Genomic DNA, 21,811 nt, shown 5'->3' on the forward strand with positions numbered 1-21,811 from the left:
ACCTCGTATCGTAGTAGTATTTAGGGGAGGCGACCGACAGCTGAGGTCATTTGCGCCATAGGGGATCAACAGGAAAGGATGAATGGTGGAGAGAAACCCGGCGTCGACATAAGCCTACTCTTAACGAAAGGCGCCAAGGGGTCCGCAGCTTAACGTCCCATCCGACGAACGGCGTACTCACTCAAAGTGCCCTCCACAAAGCACCTCAAGCAGAGATCGAGATACCTTTGAAAAATATTCAACGCCGCCGGGATTTGAACGTGGGTGGGAAGCCAGTACGATAGCCACCTCTCCATCTCGATCCCCTCAACCCTCGTATCATAAAGGTCTGAATCGAAGTTAGCTCCTTTCTATGTTCTGAAGTTTTTACTTTTTTCGGGTTGGTTGCTTCCACATGATCAAATTGGAACTCATAAAACTGACTTAAATGACAGCCAAGTCTTCATTCAATATGGATCTTCTGGAACTGTGTGGGGCTTATTTCCATGTTGATTGTTTCATAAACATCAATTAGTCTTTCACCACTTTTGTTTTCCTTCTGTGAGCAGGGTATTCTCACCCCACCTTTTTGAACTTCTTTTTCTTCCCGACCTGAGCAGTGCTCTCCTTTTAGCATTTTTACATACTCCTCTTAAGTACTCCAAAATTCTTCTTTTTGGGGTGCGACCAAAATCCATTTACTTTCTCTGGGTCATTTCTATTGTCTACATAAATCGTGGAAATGGAATGGAAGATAGTTCAAAATTTGTTCCCGCCTGTCAAGGTCAGTGCAGACAGCATCGGACATGGAGATCCGGAATCTACTACAGATTAAATTGTCGAGTATTATTGCAATGTATTGTCATTTTTTTTATCCGACATTTTGACTTGGATGGCTGGTTGTTCCATTCAGTATCCCAGAACTGAAATGTTCTCCGATTTCAGAAGCGCTTCTTGAGCAAGTTAGAATTTGATCTTGTATTCTTCAATTACCTTCATCAGTTCATTTACACCTGTAAACCTGTTTTCAAAAGGGTTTTGGCAATGAGTGAATTAAAACTATTTCAGTTTTGTCCTGAGTCTGCGGGGCACTGATAACCCTGGCTGATCCAGACATGATGGCGCAGGTTCCCCAGAATTCCTTGTACCGTGAGAACCAAACGTCGAATCAGCTGGGGGATTAATTTTCGTGCGTTTTTCCACCATGGTAGTTGTGTGGAATTGGGTTTGTTAGACACACTGCTAAGCCCCCTGCAAGAATGAAATCAAGTTGGTAAGCCCTGGAGTTTACAACAGGAACAGCCGTCCCTAACACGAAATCAGACGCTAATCAGGAAGTCGCACGATACGACAACATTACTATAATATCGGCCATGCTTTCTAAAAAATGCCGACGATATGCTAAGAGGCATGAGAAGGAGTGGGGGAGGGGAGGGGGTAGAAAGTAGGTGAGTAGCTGCTAGCATCAGTACGGAAGGCATACATTATAGGAGTTCACTTATTTAGGCGAAATTTCTCACGGAAATAAACATTAGAACATGGACATTAGAAAAGGAAATTAGTAAACAAAGAGAATATTCACAAATAAGTTATGACACGGAGCGCTAACACTATTAGTTTCATGCATACCAACTCTTCACTCAGTTCCCTTTCGGAGTAGTCTATGCCAAAAACACCTTGGCTTTTGGCAAACTCGCTCTCCCACTAATTTCTTCCAGACTGCCCCGTCCTAGCATAATTTTGTCGCCTCTATGCCACAATCATACATTTTTTGCAGGAGGTATTTTGTTTCCGACACTTCAAATATTTCTTGTCTTGAGAGTCGCATCGCCCACAATCACCCGTGACTCTCTCGATAAACCACTCACTTCCTGTCCAGCTACTATATTCACTCTTCTCTCAACATGTAGGTTTGGTGATTCAACACTATTCTATCAACATGACCGAAGTAGCATTGCATACTTCTATATTTTCGATTTTACATACTGAACATGAAATGGACAGGACGGGTGAGAAAAGAGGTGTCGAGGAGAGTGTAGCAAGAGAGGAGATTGCTGGAAACCATCGCAAACAGGAAAATAAATTGACTTGCACATATGCTACGAAGAGTGAGCGATGGGTAGGAGGACATGAGGCTAAGAGTATATCAAAGGAAAACAAATAAGCGGGGAATAGGCCTTCATGGACCGGCAAACCACCGAAGATGACCTATGATGATGATGGTATTTTCCCTTACTGATTCTCCCAACCACATTCTTTCACAACGAGTATTCCTCGGGTACTCAATATACATCCACGGCATTTATTCCAGATTTACGCCTATCCTGGCAAAACCAAGGTTTGCTTCTATGTAGCAGGGTGGAGAGGAGTACACTCATATAGCTCATCGGTAAAATACGCGAACGATAATAAGTCATGGGCCTCAAGAATATCCGTAATAGTAGGATGGTTCATGTCCTCGTTTAATGTAACGAGTCATTGAACTTCTTTAAAAAAACCCTACGCATGAACCCTGTAGCTATTCGGGGAGAATATCACGGTCATATGCGCCATTAGGGATAGGTGGATAATTTAATAGGGATAGGTTTTTAAGGGAATGGCGGAAGGGTGGAGAGAAACCCGGGGTCATCATTAGGCTACTCTTAACGAAAGGCGCCAAGTGGTCCACAGTTTAACGTCCCATCCGACGGATTGCGAACTCCACTTGAAGTGCTCTACGTATGGCACCCAAAACAAGGATTGGCACTTATAATCCTGAATCCATTTCCTGAAGGAAAACGACGTTTATGTGGTCAGGAAGTCGTATGACGTGCCAATAAAAATATGGCCTTCCCATGAATTGGGAAGCGAAGTAGTGTCATGACCGTGAATCATGCATGCTTGCCCCCTTCCTAAACTGTACGCATTATGAAAAAATGGAAGCGATGTAGTTTATTTCGAAGCTAAATGGGTAGGTAATTCATTCAGTACTGATTGAGAAATGCATAAACATTGTAATGGGAGAGTCTTTCGTGAACCCAAGAAAAATTAACTAGGTAGCGCAATTATGAGAAACAAATCTGCACTTTTCCACAGATTTATTGTAACGTACGTACAACGCGTTTCGGTTCATCGCCTCATCTTCAGGTACAAGACAAGATTCAACTTGTAATAAATCATAATTATACCCATTTGAGGAGGGGGGTAGGGACGGGAGAAAAGAGTGAGGAGTAAGGTAGGCGGGGACGGCGAGGGTCATTTCGGAAAAGAAAACCCTCCCTCTTCCTCAAATGAGTCTAAATATGATGTATCACTAGTTGAATCTTGTCTTGTACCTGAAGATGGTGCGATGAACCGAAACGCGTTGTATGTTACAATAAATCTGTGGAGAAGTGCAAATTTGTTTCTCATAAAGACGAATTTCCACGACATCTCGCCTGAATCTGTTGAATATATTAGGTAGCGCAAGTTGATGCGTGTCATTTTTGGTATGTGGCTTTTCTTTGGTTATAATTTTTTTCTATTTATGACTACGGATTCGTGGAATACATAAAGCTTTCCAACAGAATCGTTAGGAACTAAAAAATGTAATGTATGCGATGTTACGATGAAATAATAAAGATTTGTGAGGTATCCAATCCAATGCATTGGATTCATTTCTGTTGGATTCCTCTGGGCACCCTGGCTTCGCCCGAGCTGTGTGATTTTCCGAGCGCCAGATCTTGCATGGAGAGCCATAGGTGGCACAGGGAAAGAAACTGCCCCCCCCCCCCCCCCAACCTTGACTTGAGAATTTTACACGCCGTTGGGATTAGGGCTAGGCGACCTCTACCCTCACCTATCGAACCGACCTTTTGGTTGATAACTATGGTTCGGTTTGGTGGCTTATTTTCATAGTTAGGTGAAAGCTTTTTTACTGTACATTTTCAATGGTGACAAGCTTGGTATAATCTAAACAAGTATTAAGGCACGCAATATATCATTCAATAAAAGTGAGATTTATTATTGACCTAATGTCCTGCAATTTTAAGAATTTTGATGATATTGAAGATTCCACAGCCAATTCAAAATATTCTGGGCTAATTGAGGTTTTAAAGTTTAAGTGAGTGGATAGCATCGATACGAAAGAGGCGTGTCTCGGTCTTCAAATACTTACACAATCGCTTAAAGTAAATCGGTGCCGGCGACTTCAATGAAATAACGGGAAGAAGTTTGACATTTTATGATCGCCATACCTGCTCGCTTAGTGGTCCTGCCACTCCCATCCACTCTTGAGCTGCAAGCTTTTGAGATTCTTACTGATATTAGGTTTTTGTAAGGGGCCAGACTATCAGGTTTTCTGAAGTCTTAAAAGCTGCATTGGATTTTTTGACTGCCAGTTTTAGAATGCCATTAAGTCCTCAATATTAAGTACCCAAGTTGCATTTCACCATATTTCGGACGCCACGTAGGGCGTGTGTGTGTCTGTCGAAAAGCTTTTACGATCCGAGAAGTTCACAATGTCCCTCACAATTCGATGTTCAGGAAATTCGAAAGAGAGGGAGGATCATCACTTCGACATTTCCGAGATCTTTTTCCTTCCGCCAATACAAATGAGTGTGCCAGCTACTTTCTCTTTTCGGTGGAATACACCTTCCATTTACCGACTTATGCTAAGGGAGCGATTTCTTTCAGTGCTCGCGCAGAGTGTTAACTCCTTCACTGCTCGCGCAACAACCCTTTCCGGAACTGGGTACTCTTAGCTCGAATAGATTGCAGTAACTTAATTAATCCCTTGCGTAAGCATACTTTTTGCTTCTCGAATTGTTTTTCGATTGACTTTGATTCAATTTAATCGCCCTCGCATTCAAAATATCCTCCAGGGCGCCAGTTTTGTCTAAAATGTCCATTAATCCATTTTGATTTCCAATGGCTCAATTGTGCAGCATTAGATCAACATGCCATGGGGTCATTACCTGGTAATTAGCTCAATTTGTTATTTTAAAAAGTACGCAGCGTGCAGCTGAAAATCTTCCGGGTTTGTGCTCAACTCGTGACAAGAGGTATCGGGTGACATTCACCGACAATTCGCTCAAATTATGCTGTGTGGCTTTTCGGGCACTTCAGATCTTCCCGCGAGCCCGTAGAGGGCAGAGCCCCGCACCAGCGAGGGGTCAATTTCTTATGGTCCGACATCACGCGAGCCTCTGACTCACCTCAAATTACCTTTCGAAAAATTTCTGTGATAGGGTTAATAGAACACACCTATTCGAAGATGGGCTATTTTCATCTGCTTTCAATAATCATTTGCGTTTCCGCCGACGGAACAAACGGAGCCTCCGAATGAAGCACTGAGGCGATACGAAATCAAAAAATCTCAGAGCGAACCACGGCTGTGCCTTATGAATTTAGATGCACCTTTGGGAGGCCAGCCCTTAATCGCCAGGAAGGATGACACTCCCGCGCACGTATTCATTTCTTTCCTGGTGGTCTCTGCTGCAGAGGTCAGTTTTCCTCTTTTTCTAAAAATTGCCTCTTACATAATTACTATCTCAGTAAAGTTTTACCAACATTTCATCAAAATTGTACTCATTCGAATTTAAAAAAGCAATCCATGTTAAATTATTAGATACAATTTTCTATCCATTGTAGGAACAATATTAAGTTACAGGTTTGAGTTTAAGGAGCGTTTAGAGAATAGTCTCTTTCAGGAAGGACTGAACATGATCTACTTTCGTTGAGGCGTCGCAAAGAATACTACACAGTGCTATCAAACGTATTGTTTGCTCTATGCTGTCCTAGGAATTTCCTAGCGGTTATAGAATGTTCTCTTTCAGGAAGGACAATACCTAGTTTACTTTCGTTGAGTCGTCGCATATAATACGATACATTGCTATCAAACGTATTGTTTGCTCTATACTGTCCTAGGAATTTCCTAGAGTGTAACAGAATGTGCTTGTGGATTAAAGGGGAGTCACCGACATCCCACCCACAATTGAGGCTCCTAGCCGCCATTACAGAGAGTGTGCCGTGTAAGGAGACCCAGGCCTATTCGAAGCCGAGCGATTTTAACTTCTTCCCTTCCACTCTTCCAGTAAGGCGATGCCCAAAGCGGAGTGCCCTCCTTACGGCCGCGCGATGACCGGATTCTCCGCAACCTCGAGGCTCAGAAGCGACGAGGGAACAACGGGGAGGACGACTCACCTCGCACGTACCACCATCTACAGCAGTCAGAATTGAAAACTACGAATCCGAACGAACGACAAAGGACGACGCCACGCTCTCATGAATCAGTTTTCGCGGCGCCTGGAACCGCGGCCATTCAGCACGCAGATCGAAAACAGACGCTCGCTTTCTGACATTTTTTATGTCTGATTATAAAAAACAGCGCACGCGTCATTGCCGTCTCCTGTTTCCGTCCGGCCCTGCCGCAGGCGACGCACAAACGGAACGCAGGACCGGATGCGGGAAGAGTACACTAACTGCGTCGCACACAACGGACGGGCCGAAGAAAAGGAAATGAATTGAAATCGAGGAATGGCATGGGTGTCTCCCGAGAGGAAGAGAAAGGTAAACCCGAAACGCTTCGAGCGCGGCGGCTCCCTGCCTCCGAGGGGAAGTGTAAATAAGTAAGTGAAAAAATAAACAAGGAAAAGGGGGTCAAACTTCCCTCCCTCCGCCGTAGGGGCGGGAAGTGGAGGGGGCGGGGAGGGGAGGCATAGGCGTGGCGGCGGCTGAGTGCCTGCGACCGCACACGGCCGCTGGATCCCGCCGAGGGAAGACGTAACAAAGCAGTTCCAAGCCAGAGGCCCCCATCTCTCTCGCGGTCACTCCGTGTCATTCCGTTTCGGCGGCACGCCAACCACTACCCCCAGGTCACACGACGCGGCGGCGGACGACTCGCGGGGCGAGGCTGGGCGGGAGGACGCCGTCGGCGAGGGGCGGCGGATCTCCACGGGGGCGGTGGAGGCTTCGGGGGCCCGGTAGCAGGCGACGTCGGAGGAAGAAGGAGCGATGGCGAACCCCGTGAGGGCCCTCTGATCGATCGATATCCGAGAGGGGCGCCATGGACCTAATGTACCTGCCGGACGCCTTCACGTTCCACGTGATCCGCTCGCCCGCGTACGACGCTCGCGACTACTTGGACGCGGCGTGGGAGGAGGAGGAAGAGAGGAAGCGAAGGCGGCAGAAGGGGGGACAGCAGAAGGACAAGGGGGGCGTTGCCAGCGCGAATGCCACCGGTGAGTGCCCCCCCCCCACCTGCCCCGAGATGCGAGCGGTCGTGACCTTTTGTGTCCTTGCTACGGGGAGGCGACCCCACTCGAGTCTCCGCGGCAACGTAAACAAATGTTCCCCAGGTAACCCTCCCGCTCGACCAGTGTCAACGTGCTGAAGTCTCCCGAAACTTTCTTCTCTCTCTCGGAGGAGAGAGGAGGCGTCGATTTCCTCGGACGGCGGGCCCCGCCTCGCGCCGCGCGCGCCGACGCCATATGGATCGGCTTGGCAGGGAGGCATGCGGGAGACATCTGGTGGCGGAAGCCGCGAACTGCCCGTTTAGAGAAGCCTCCCACCTGTTTACATTCGCGCCGCGCCGAAATTAAAATGAGGGAATTTCACTCGTTATGACGGTGGACTGCTCTGGTGTCAGCGTCCCAGGGCGTGAACGAAATATTTCACAAATCGACTGATGGTCCAACATGCCCTGAGTTTTCAGTTGGTCCAAGAAAGGGATTTGCGATCCTACCTTTTTCAAGTGCCGGAGTGATGCATATACTCGAAAGCGCTGCTGACGTACGTGCGACTTGGACGTCAGTCCCGCTCGAGCGCCCTTACGTTTAGGTTGTCGTTTGCCTAAAATCCCAATGTGCTCTCACGCAAATACGGCCTTATTGGCGGTCGGCTTCAATGCCACTGGTATCCGAAGGGGATTCACCCACGCGTGCACCTACTGTCACATTCCGCGGTGACCGGACCGTGCTGCTTGACCCCATGTCTTCCATGTGGACTGACCACCACTCACTGCCTTTCGCATCAACACTTTTAGAGGTGGTGGCTGCCGGGAGAGAGGTCGATGCACTTCGCGTGCATGCAATATTCCCGACCGCACGAGGGTCCGCGTGGTATTCTCTCGGGCCGCGCGTGCCTTGGAATTCGCGAATGAGCACTTGAGTGCGACAAACTGTGAATAATAAAATCAGAACCCGAAAACTGTAACTATGAGATACTTACATCAGCACACTCTGCATGTGTATATTTCATTGCGCAAGAGGAAATAAAATATGTATATCAGAATATTAATTCCCGTATCCAGTTCATTATATTTTTACCGGAAAGATTTCACCTATGTCTTTAATTTTATTCACTTATTATGAACACGAATCAACAATTCTACAAGAGTTGGCCATTTGTCGGCCACCGACAGCAACTCCTAGTCAATTCATTCAAATGGTATCAAATAATTTTGCATTTAGTGCAACACTTACGTTTGAAGCGTACCAATTCCGTGATAAATAGTTTCTGTGGGTATAATAAGAATTGCACGTTTTGCTGCGATGAGCGTACTAATTCGTGATGTATTTTACGGCTTGGAGATTTTTGCAGCACTTAACTAAATATTTACCATTTTATATTCTGACTATACATTTTTTCGAAATTGCAATGATTTAAAAACGCTTATTAATTAAAACTCTTCTCGATTAAATATATTTTAGTAGTATTCAAATGGAAATCATATTTTACCCCAAACCCAAGACAGCCCTTAAATTGGAGATGCCACCGCGCAGGTGCAAACACTAAAATTTCCACTGTAAATCAAATATTCAATATTTTTTTAACTTAGTCTGTATATATTTATAGAGCGTAATGCTTAGAAGGGATTTTTATTAACGAAATCAGGCTACGTAATGTTGAAGGGTTTTCCCGGTGATCTATTTATTTAGCCGCTATTGTCCTCCCCTGCGACCCTAATTACTCTCCCGCTTCGCCCGCTAGTCGCATTCGCAGTGCAGTGCAAATATGTACGTACACCGGGCACGAGTTCATCCAATGAGACGTGCTCGACCCGTTATCAGTAGTCGATCGCTTCTATTCCCACGGAAAGGATAACAAGTGACAGGATGTGCACCGCGGATGAATGAACCTGTAGGTGCCCCGTTCCCCACGCGGAGCTGGTTGTGGATGCCGTTCGTTGTTCTTACTTCACGAAAACACCGCCCGAAGATTACGGACGCCTTACACCGTCCTCCAGAAATACGCAATTCTCGGCGATCATCCCCATTCCCCCGAGCGCCGCGAAGGGATCATTTTGTTTCTGGCATTCCCCATTAGTGTTGATGGTGGTCTGTCGGTTGAGGTAGGTGTTGGATGAGCAAGCAGGCCAACCACCGCCATATTTCTAAGCCTCACCAAACACGATGCAAGGACCACCCCATGTCTTCTATTCCGCATACTCCCTTTCCCCCTTCATTCCGTGCCACATGCCAACTTTGCATCCCTCGCCCCCCCCCTTAACCCACCTCTCCCTCCACCGGGGTCTCCAACATTCCATCGCCATTCCAAATGCTCTGCATCCATCTTTCCTGCCCCCTTTGGATTTCTTCCAGCAACCGTCTTGCCCACACTGTCGTGCCTAGGTCTCATTTCTGGTTCTTTGGTTTTCCTTTTCGTCCCCTCCATCGTTCTTCACACCCAAATCTCAACAGTTTCCAATCTATTATGCCTATCATCCTGCTTCGGTGACCATGTTTCCGCGCCGCACATAACTACGCTCCTCGTCATAGTTTCGACGAGCCGTTTCTTAACATCTTCATCTTAGTCCCTGTCATCAGTTACCCCCTCATTGTGAAAGCCCCTATGCCTAACGCATTATTCTCCTTATGTCCACAATACTTTGACCATCTCGATCTAAACTACCTCCGATATAGGCAAACTGTTCCATCTGCTACAGTTTATGAGGTCGTATTTCGTACTTAGCTCAGCCTTCCTCTTTCTCAAAAACCGCATACCCTTGTTTCGCTTACATTGATTCGCGTACCATACGTATCACACTTATTTCATCATGTGTCCAGCAATGATTTTACTACCTTGGCTAACTTGCCGAATAAATCTTGATCATTCATAAATTTAACTGATTTTACGATTTCCCCGCCGACTTTCACTCCTACCTCCAGTCCTTCCAATGCTTCTTAAATCATATTCCCTCATCGTGCGTCGAAAATCATGGGTTACAATGGGCACCAACTATCTTACCCCCTCTTCCTTAGCCAACCGGACTATTTTTCTAAAAATCCACGCAGCAAACAAGTACTTCTCCGCTGTATTCTATACTTATTTCCGTCTGTGCCTCCCATTGATATGGCATCACGCGCACCTTTCCCACTTCACAATGCAAGATAGTCATCCCCTAAACATTATTTTTCCTTTCCCCTATCCTTCTTCGATGGCGATACTAAGTACCAACCTAGCTACGGGATAACTGTCGTTAGGTCCTCGCGTACAGCTGGTTTTGGGAATAGGACTGATTACTGATATGACGAAGTCTTCCAGCCAAATTTCTCCTTCACAAATGCTACGAATGTGGTGGCCATGTTAACTTTCTTCCGTGATTTTCTAAACACTTCAGTAGTTCCACGGTGGTGTTATCCATCCCCGTGGCCTTTTTGGATTTATTTTATTTTAATGCCTTTTCTAATTCGCCATCAAGTATGCCATACGTACATATTATTGACCATACTTTTTCCCAGTGGCGAATTATGACACAATTTTTTGACACCGCCAATAAAAGAAAGATATTAAAGATAGAATATTTTGCTAACTCATCTGTAATTGCATTCGCGTTATTGCATAACGATGACCTTCCCTCACATATATTTTTAAAAATGGTCCAAACACAGTATATCCTCGCTAATCCGGACGGAGTACAGCCATGTAGTGCGGATGGTTTCCTATGGGGTCGCAAGATTGCTACACTATTTACTGATATTTTACTAAAAATTACGTTTTGCTTGAAAGTTTCCCTGGACATGGATGAAAACTATATTTAAATAATTCACTTTTTCAACAATAAGTCGCACATAGCTTAGTCGCTAAACATTCGTTTTCGATAGGTGGCAAGGTCTTGACATTTGCTTTTGAAATTTCCGAAACGCAAGCCTGTTTATTTTGAATTCTTCAGGTTGTTATCCGGACGTCTTACCCCATACAGTCCGGATTATCGAGGCTGAACTGCAATGTTGTTGAAAAATTAGTATTACCTATATTTTGGCAGGGAAAACTTGATATTTTCCGCACCATGGGTTACCGTCGTATTAATATGGGAATATATTAGTGTTGAGCTAACAAACTTTCCGTCTTTATCGAGTCACTGGCAATTGGTTGCGAATGCATTGCTTTCCAAATTTGGTATCATAAATCTCTATATATAAGAAGTATTAATCCATTTTTAATTATATAAAATGTAACAACTTTTTAGACATTTTAACCTTTATAACAAAGGAATCAATACATTATCAAAAATACTTCATATTTATATATTCCAATTTTCGTCCACAAATCACTGACTATTTCATTCGTAACAACTCATTTAAATAGGCACTGGAAACTCACAACTTAATATTCAACATAGTTTACTGTGATTGGAGCAAGAAGACGGGCGGAGCGGAGGTTAGGAACCGCATTTCTCCTCGTCACTGTTGGACGGGCGGGCAGGCTCATCCCGCTGGGGCAAAACCCCCGAGGGTGTTGCGGTTGTGAAAGCAGGTGGTGAAGTTCACACTTATATTAAAGCAGTATTTTCGAGAGAATTTGGAGCTGGAAGATAAACTACGTTGGCGGAAGAAACTCTTTCGAGGCAACGGGATCTGATGACAGGTACGCTAAGATGTAAATGAAATAGAAGCCAAAATTGAACTATCAACCGTAGAACTGTATCCGAAACTTGAGGCATGAGGATGAGCGTAGATTGGAGATTTTTTCAGGTGTGGGTGCGGAGAGTAATGACGAAAGTGTGCTGAATAGAGAGGGACGAAAGAGAAAATGATTTGCACGAGGTGAGGGAAGTGAAGAACTTGCGAAATCGAAAGAGTTTAATTGGAGGAGATTGGGAGGCAGTGGGATGCTGATGGTCTTGATTAGAGGGGTGAGTAAATGCCGTAGAGTGCAGGCGTCATGAAGGAGGACCTGCCACGAGGAACTGAAGATGAAGGAAGGTCAAACGAGGATTTAGGCCTGGGAGAAGCGCTTATATTGTCACCGGAGATTGTAAAAGCTTTTTGGGCCGTGAAGGTATCCGCGGAAATGGCTCTCCCAACGCCTTGCACGCGGGACCCCCGAAAGCACACACCTCTCCTCAAAATCAATCCTTTTTTCGTACGTTGGTTCGAGCCCTCACCCATAGAAATGATTTCATTTTTAATGAGAAAATAAAATGGCACTTGACCGAAATTATATTCCCCGATAAACAGGGAGGAAGCAATATAAATTATGGGAGTAGGTGGGGAACTCGTAGCGCTCGCTAGTAGGAACTCGTAGTAAGGGTTGCTAAAGGAGAGTAAGGTCAAAGTGTTGATTGCAGAAATATAGGTATGGGTTAACCCAAGGAAAAGATGTTCAAAGTGCTTTATTTCAAGTGGTTTTCTTACGGGTCAATGACCTGGACTCTTCAAGAAGAAGGATGAGAAATCGTTTCGTAATTTCCTCAGGGCTATGTATTAAACATATTTTCTCAAGACTTGACATTTTATTCTACCCACGATAGTTTTCAATAGAGGTAGATATTTTTTATTCGCATACTTTAGTGCAAATAAATGAATACGGATGATATAAATAATAAATATATGACCAATCATTATTGAGAATCCCTAATACAATGTCATAGATCACCGTTAAAAAAATACCTCCATAATGAAAAGAGGATGACATGGCAGAGGCGTTACAAAGAAAATGTTTTTGGATTTTAGGAGACTGATTGGGTCCAAACCATTGGGGTGATTCCCTGATTTCAGCCAAATTTTCGCGTTGTTTCCCCTAACTTTTCCGTCTTTTAAAGTTTTACGTCTATTAATCTAATATATTATGGCTTTGTTTCTGTCGTGTTTTTATCTAACAATAGACGAAGCTTGACGCCGTAACAATTTTCACTACAGTAAAACGCATACTTCCTGGAACTCTTCATTGCGTCCAATTTTCTAATAATTCTCATCCACCGATTACAGGCCGACGGTCTCTAGCCAGTAAGACACATCTTCGTGGGGCGGTTCAGGAGCACTTTCTCTCAGCCTCAATGCTTTAACTTCCCCACATTCTTCCTCTTCGAGTCCAGCATGCCGTCCATTTCTTCCTTGTCTAACTTTCTCTCCTCTTTCACCGCCTCCAATTGAGGAGGGTCGTTCATGAACCGTATGGATTACATCGGATGTACTTCGTTCACGGTTTAAAAGAATGGACGAAACTAGATGATCGAAAAGTTTCATCTAGGAACGATGCTATTTATGAAATGATTGATGAGTGAACAATGGTTGAGAAGAGCGAGAATATTGGGGAGCATGTTTGAAAAGAAGCATATGGATTACGGGAAATAAGTACTGTGCTTTGAAGAAATATTTCTGGCATGGTCGGAATACCAAGGGGAAATCTCCTACGCCTACCTGCAGTATGGTGAAAAATTAACTTATTCAACGTGCTGAAAGCTTTTGATGGATTTCAAAACGTGACAATACAACAGCATAACCTATTACTTTAATATATTTTTGCAAAGAAAAATAGCCGTGAATACAATGTTCCCGCACCCGAATTCTTATTATATTTTTAAATTTATTCGTGAACTATTCGTCCGCTCATGGGATAAAGTAATTCCAATTTTAATTTAAACCTTGTTAAATCTTGTTTCAAATTATTATTTTTATCTATCCATTGACTTCATTTATTATATTTTTAAATTTATTCGTGAACTATTCGTCCGCTCATGGGATAAAGTAATTCCAATCTTAATTTAAACCTTGTTAAATCTTGTTTCAAATTATTATTTTCATCTATCCATTGACTTCATATTTAATGTTTCCCTGGAGTTTTAGGAATTATAAATTTTGCTCGGTGAAAAATACGAGTGTAAATATTAAGATCCATAATGCCTTGTAATTATTATCCATTCTGCTGTCACATTCAAAACGTTATCGCATAACTGGAATATTTTCATCGACTACACGCAGCCCTTTTATGACCGAAAAGTCTTTTATACGACCCTTGATTTCTTCGCCACCACTCTTGTGGGTCATCATGCCGATAAAGATGGAGTTCACGTTCCAGCAGTCGCATAATTGTCTCAAGTTTTGTTTATTAGCACTGAATCCAAATGCTTCCACCCAAAAGGTTGCCGAATAAGTATCCCGAATTTGACTGGTGGCTGTCAATATGGACAACTCCTGATTTTCCCATTTGTTACTTTTTTCCCTTGCAACAGCGGAAACATTATCAAAGCCACTGTCTTAAATCTTGAATCCTGATTAGTAATCTCTGCCAATAGCATTTTATCTTCAATGCCGAAGAATCTCTTCGGCATTCGACTAATATTTGATGACGTATTTGTAACATGTCCTTCTTGTCATTCAAATTTGATGGTTTCTATGAGCGTGGGTCGTTCATTACGTCCTGGGGAAATATAAAATACAAATTAGTTTGGGTCTTTTTGTTTTTCAATAAAACCTCTTTTAGCTCGATACACTTTGCCAAGACTTTTTCCAGCGTTTTTAAGCCGTCCAAAAAGTAGGATTTCGGACAATACTCAAAATAGACACATCTGTATTGGCGATGACCTCTTCGTTCGACGTGAATTATTTTCCGCTTGACCATTTTTCAAGTTTGAAAATAGAGAGAAGTCTATGCGTGTCACATCTACTGTATACAGTTGATGTCGTAATAATTCAAACTAATTCCATAATTTTCGTCATCGAAACTGCGCAGGTGTGCACCCCGTGCATTGCCTTGATGGAAGAGAATATTTCCTTGTGAAATTCGGAAACTTTTCATGATTTATTGGTTCAACCGGTGCAATAACGACGTATAATACTCTTCTTTGATCGTTTTTTTTCCTTTTTGCAAGTAATCGATGTAGATGATTCCGTGGTCATCACCTCGTTGGCCGATTTCACAGTCTTCGCCTCCTTCGAAGCCGGATCGCCTTTAGAAACTCACTGTTTCGATTGTTCCGTTGTCCATGGAGTTTAAGTAGTAGTATATCCACGTTTTGCTCGAAGTTGTGTATCGAAGCATAAGCTCGTCAAGTTTACGACGGAAAAGCGGAAAAGAAACCTGCGAATCGACCACAAGATTGCGTTTATTTACGTTTCCATGCCATTCCATAGCACTAATATCGACCATAATACTTAACCCAAGTGTCTAATTGCATAGTACACAATCCGAAGAGTAAATCGAAATAATGAAGGAAAAAAGTTGCTAAGTTTAAGAATAAATATTAAACCTTTCACAATGCATTGTGATATCCGCAACAAGCATAAACGTCATCATTTATCAGGTATTAACTAAACAATTTAATTGGAAGGTAAATAATAACATTAATGTTTCATTCAAACTACTTAGGTCGATCTACACAAATTGATTACGTCGTTAGACATTCTCCATTACCATTGAAATATCAGCATTCACTTAATTATTTCATCTTTAGCCGACAGAGTGCTTGTTCACCACCGTATGAAGATCTTGGTTTTCATCACGGGTTTAATTCACAATGAATCAAGTCCCAAGTGGATTTGGTTCATTTTCCTAATGTGATTCATCCTGAACGGTTTGACTGCTCGAGTCAATGGCATGAACCAAATCACGTGAACCGAATCCTTGAAAATCCCACCTCTATTCCCCGGTATTCAGCAACCTCTCAATATTTTCTTCACCTGTTGCCCTTTTCGATTTTCACTTTCGAATGTTTCGAACTTTGATACCCATTTCTGCCCTCCTGATGTATGCATACCGAGCTGTTGAGGGACAGGAATTCGCCTCAAGAAGAGTCTACCTGTTATACAAGTGTGGGCTCCCTAGGTACCGATTTCCACCGCAAGGCTAGAGTGCATTTCAATATTTTCAGAAGTGGTGCATCCAGCAATAAACGTTTCAATGATTTCAATCACACGGATTCTCTTTAGTCACCTTACAATTTTTTAGGATAATTCTAATCTTAAAGTTTAAATTAATCAATTACAGCATAATTTTTGTGGAAATGAGAATTAATTACATCTTGCTTTAAGATGGAACTTTACTGTAAGACTAAATTTCATGATGTACTCTTTATAGTTTCGTCGCAGAAGTGGGATAGATTTGGGTCGTCCTTCGCTCGTTTTTCCACTGCCGGGAATGACAAGAGGTTTGGAAATATTTTCATCGGGCAGGAGGGATGAGCTGGGCTCGGTCCCGCCAGCGATAAATTATTATAATCTCTGGGAAAATGCGCAAAAAAATAAGTCCTAAATAGGAACACCAGTTAGGCCTGGGTCAAGGAGCAGCCCAACCAAGTAGCTGGCATGAGCCCTAAGCCTGATAAAGCTCGAAATCATGGGGAAATATCCGAATATCATGTAAAATGAAATCGCATTACCTAATCAATGGAAATATCAATAATATTTTTAGCTACCTCCGTTCGTATTGGCATTTCGTAGTTACAATCTAATGTGTGAATTTAGTTCTTTACTGAATGTGTGAACTAATTTGTTCAGTCACCGATGGGTAAACGAAATTATAAGGCAAAAGCAAGTTTTAAACTGTGTCTCTTGGTGAAAGCGGGGGGGGGGGGGCGATCAGGAAAGCATGGGTCAATCGTCGAAGGCGAGAGGACGGGCGCCAGATTGGGACGCTGTTATTTTCAAGAAAGAAGCGTCAATTACGTCGCAGGCGGAATGTATACGCAGCGGCAAAAGAAATTACAACTGAAAATTCGAAGGTGACATGACGCGTAATGAGGTCAAGAATGCCCCAGTAAACGAAAACCATACCTCACACTCGACAGCAGCCACGAGGGAATACGGAGACGTAAATCTGTCCAACTGTACGAGAATGTCACTTACGACAATGAACAATGGGAGGGGACTAAATTTTATTCGAAGACACCAGAGTACGTGCCCATACTTACATATATGTATGTCCACTAATGCGTTCCGGAGAGTAGAAATCGTAAGAGCCCAGAGAAGGGCTGGGGCGGGAAGAACAATCCAAGTAAGACGAAGGGGGGAGACGGGGGATGCAGGGATTGCTACAGAAGAGCGCATATTTCGAACCGGGGCAGCAAGTCAATGCGAGGCCTTGGAGGCCTCCAAAATGTCCTCCAGCAGCGTCACAAGAGGGCACCGTCGCTGCGTCGGGTGACTCGACAGTGGCGCCCGTGCCTCGCTTGCCACTTTCCGCTACATTGCACAAACAACGAGGCGAAAATTCGACCCTGCGCGTATGCTTTATAGCTGCAATTCCTTCCCGCACGGCTCCCCCTGGGAATCGCCCTGCGCAGTCGGAATGTGTGTGGGGTGGACTGGTCGGGCAGTGGAGTGTCAATTGGAATGAGTTTTCGTTCTGACGGAGAGAGAGGGATGACACGAGAGAGAGAGAGGGAATCACACGGGGCCTCTGGGGGAAATTGGGAAAACGAAGTAGCTAGAGTAGCTAGGCGGGGAAATTTTCACGCCTTTCCGTTATTTTGGAGACGCGCTTTAATCTTCCACCTCGGTTACACAACGTACAACTAAAAATATTTGTATGCAGACCCGCGAGAAACATTAACATGGTGCTCAAACGGGTAATTGGAAATACCCCCACTATATTCTCATTACACTGTAACAATTATAAAATGCACAAATAATTCACACGCCGTACAGGGCTTAGTACTGGGTGAACCCTACCATCAAGTACCAAACCGACCTTCGAGTTGATTTCTGTGTTCAAGGTTTCTGAAAAAATACATTATTTGATTATCTAATCTCATTTGCAATGAACCACTCGCCCCCGCGGGTAAGGCCGGACACGCCCCTCCAATCGCATCACCCTCCCGCCGAGCGACGCACAATACGCGCGCACCATAATCTCCTTGGGCGAAAGGCGACGATCGAGAAACCACGCGCCGTGGACGGGCGCCGGGCGGTGCGGGCCGGCTAAATATAATTCCTCCCCGGCCCTTTGCATGCGAAGGGGGCGGGAGGAGAGGCGCACGGAATCCATCCGGGTCGCGGATTCGTCGCACTCGACGACGACGGATGGCGGGCATACAACTCAGGTCAAAATTCCGCCCCGGGCTCCCTTGTCATGTCATCGACGGGGGATCCGCGCCACCCTACAACCAAAACGCCGTCCCGAGCGCGACGCGCCACGCCTCTCTCCGTAAAGTCATTACTACTAGCGCTTAATTGTGGCCGCCACACCAATTGCGCCTCAAATGAGAACTTTATGGCAAAATTATGAGGAGATCCGAGAGTTAGACCAGATCCTCAAAGCCACAGGTGAGTCAACAAGGCCTAAGATTGCAGACACAATCTGCTGATGGCAATTCGTACGCGAAATGGTGCAGGTCCGGTCGGATATCTACATTACAAAGCATGCGAATCTCAAGTGTTTATACCATATTTAAGGCCGCCTTCTTAAATTATTGAAGCATTGAGAAATGAGCCCATGCGTTTTACCTGATTGCTCTTGTTCGCTTAATCGCCACCCTTCGAAAATTACGGGAACTATAGGCAAGCGATCTCCTCCCTCTTGCTCGGCGGGAACTCCATCTCCTCCTATCTATGGTTTCCGCGGAGGTTCGATGCGCTCTGCGTATCTCTTGTGTTTTATCCCACCCTCACCCCCTCGGCAACTCGACCTTTGAGGAGGTCATTACAGATAAGAGCAAAGTCATGCCATAATTAACTTAGATTTTATGCTCTGCGCACAGCCTTTCTCAAATATTTGCAGTGAACTCAAGCGTTTAAAATAGGGATAAGGACGTACCAGGAGAAATTAGTTGACTTGGGTATGGAAACACTCGGCCAGATTTAGATTGTAGAGGCATGACCACAAACCGAGCAAATGTGGCGATTAAAAAAATGACATTATTTCTTTTAAGTCGCCAGAACCCTTTTACTGTAAGCATTTGTATAAATATTTGAAGACCGAGACACTCGTATCTCTTATCACTGGCATTCGCTCACTTAAACTTTTAAACCTCGATTAGCCCAGAATATTTTGAATTGGCTGTGGAATCTTCAATATCATCAACATTCTTAAAATTTCAGGACATTAGGTCAATAATAAATCTTACTTTTATTGAATGATATATGGCGTGCCTTAATACTTGTTTAGATTATACCAAGCTTGTCACCATTGAAAATGTACAGTAAAAAAGCTTTCACCTAACTATGAGAATAAGCCACCAAACCGAACCATAGTTATCAACCAAAAGGTCGGTCCGATAGGTGAGGGTAGAGGTCGCCTAGCCCTAATCCCAACGGCGTGTAAAATTCTCAAGTCAGGGTTAAGGGGGGGGGGGGGCAGTTCCTTTCCCTGTGCCACCTATGGCTCTCCATGCAAGATCTGGCGCTCGGAAAATCACACAGCTCGGGCGAAGCCAGGGTGCCCAGAGGAATCCAACAGAAATGAATCCAATGCATTGGATTGGATACCTCACAAATCTTTATTATTTCATCGTAACATCGCATACATTACATTTTTTAGTCCCTAACGATTCTGTTGGAAAGCTTTATGTATTCCACGAATCCGTAGTCATAAATAGAAAAAAATTATAACCAAAGAAAAGCCACATACCCAAAATGACACGAATCAACCTGCGCTACCTAGTTAATTTTTCTTGGATTCACGAAAGACTTTCCCATTACTATGTTTTCACGACGCATTTCTCAATCAGTACCAAATGTAGTACCTACCCATTTATCTTCGAAATAAACTACATCGCTTCCATTTTTTCATAATGCGTACAGTTTAGGAGGGGGGCAAGCATGCGTGATTCACGGTCATGACACTACTTCGCTTCCCAATTTCATGAGATGGCCATATTTTTATTGTGGCACGTCATACGACTTCCTGGCCATATAAAGGTCGTTTTCCTTCAGGAAATGGATTCAGGATTATGAGTGCCAGTCCCTGTTTTGGGTGCCATACTTGGAGCACTTCAAGTGGAGTACGCAATCCGTCGGATGGGACGTTAAACTGTGGACCACTTGGCGCCTGTCGTTAAGAGTAGCCTAATGATGACCCCGGGTTTCTCTCCACCCTTCCGCCATTCCTTTACCAATTCTATCCCTAATAGCGCAAATTACCTTCGCCCTCAGTACTCTCTCCTAATAGCTATAGGGTCTGTCCCAAACACAAGTAGAATAAATCCGGGGAAATGTATGCAGCAGATCAACGGACAAATTTCTATAAGTCGTCAAAACAGCACCCTTCTCAAACACACCGATGCCAGCGCCTCTGCCATCTTGGCTCACACCTTTTCCATGACTGAACCTTCTATAGGAATGCGATGCACACGGGTTTATGGAATATTTCACTTCCTCTCCACCCTCCCGGAACGTCTTGTGCCTGTGAAAAACCATTCCTTGGGACATTGCCAAATCTCCGTAAGCATGATCAACTAATGACATAGTCTACAAACCGGATTTTCCGAGTTTCGATTAAGTCTCGTATCGTTGGTCCAAGGAACGTAACATCGTGAATTCGACATGAACCTAGAAGTCCAGTCTAGCAAAGATGCGCGGATGTTTACGTCCCGCAGACAACTGATGCGGGTATCGTTGCTTTCCCAAGACCTTCATCCACCTCTCCTGCCACAAATCGCCCTTGCAGCTCGCGTCTGCGGGAAAAACCATTCGATTTTAGGAGCAAAGCCTCTAAGTTAACTACTGCCCAAGAAGCTTCTTTCGGTCATTTCACTACTCGTACTTCTAAGATAAGTTATTCTACTCTCCTTGTCTCTTCTGCCAGTTTCCCTAGCCTCCTACATGCTCAGATGGACCGGACATCCAAAGTTCTCATTTTAAACTGATTGAGGACGCATTTGACTGTAACCGCCCGAAGATCCGAATGTGGTCCATCCCTTACGCCATTTGTAGAAAAACTGAACTGAATATTTGTAGAGAACACACTGAATAAGCCCAATGCCGGAAAACTAAACCACATAGTTCTTGTTTTGAAAACTCGCTACCGAGAAGACCTTGTTAAGGGTTATATTTCTGAGTAAACGTAAAAACGTAATTCCAGGTAGAAAACAGCAACATTACGGCTACCTAAATAAAATAATGCCAATAATGCGATTAATTGAATACTATTGCATAACAATATATTGCTTAGTTTCCCGAATGCTGAAGTTAATGTTACGTTGTCAAATTCAACAAATGTGCATCGTCAAAGAACAATGTAGGCACAAACTCCTTGTCTTCCATTATTAACCTGTCGGCAGACACTCTTTCATTCGTAACTGAATGGAAAGTGATTATTTTCAATCGATTTCATCAATTCATTTGCACATCTAAAAATTACGATCAATTTGTCACATACTATACAGATTTCCCATCAATTTCAAACAACATGATCACATTTTCCAAAAATAAATAGTCGATTTGGCAAATTCGGAGTTTCTTCAACTGCGAGGTCACTTCCCATTGAATGCAGCCCGCAGCGGCTCAGAGTACGTAGGGACGAAGAGAGGGGGGAAGGTGGCGGGAGGGGGGAAGGTGGCGGGAGGGAGGCCGATGACCGCCGCCGCGCCAGGGCCTAGTCGGAAGAGGAGAGAGAGAGTCACTTGCCCCGGCATCGGAGGCCGACGTCCCACGGACGAGCCAACCACGGGTAGCCCACGACCCGTGGAACGGGGGTGAGTGCGGAGGTGCGGGGA

At 44.2% G+C, this 21,811-nt stretch overlaps 2 protein-coding genes across 3 annotated transcripts in view; one reads left to right on the forward strand and one right to left on the reverse strand.

Moving 5' to 3' along the window:
• Window positions 1-21,811, reverse strand: part of neb (kinesin family member nebbish) — a 111,918-nt gene that overhangs the window by 37,612 nt on the left and 52,495 nt on the right. The gene's annotated exons all lie outside the window — the stretch shown is intronic.
• The window catches only part of LOC139695615 (uncharacterized), a 41,426-nt gene continuing 26,292 nt past the window's right edge, over window positions 6,678-21,811 (forward strand). For both annotated transcript variants that reach the window (XR_011702331.1, XM_071594421.1), the window contains exon 1: window positions 6,678-7,178. Coding sequence is in view for 1 of the 2 variants with exons in the window: in XM_071594421.1 (XP_071450522.1) it covers window positions 7,004-7,178 (175 nt within the window). In the remaining variant the exon portion in view is untranslated. The remainder of the gene's footprint in view (window positions 7,179-21,811) is intronic.

This window comes from Hetaerina americana, unplaced genomic scaffold (genome assembly GCF_022747635.1).
Source record: "Hetaerina americana unplaced genomic scaffold, ioHetAmer1.1.p SCAF_1, whole genome shotgun sequence".
NCBI lineage: Eukaryota > Metazoa > Arthropoda > Insecta > Odonata > Calopterygidae > Hetaerina > Hetaerina americana.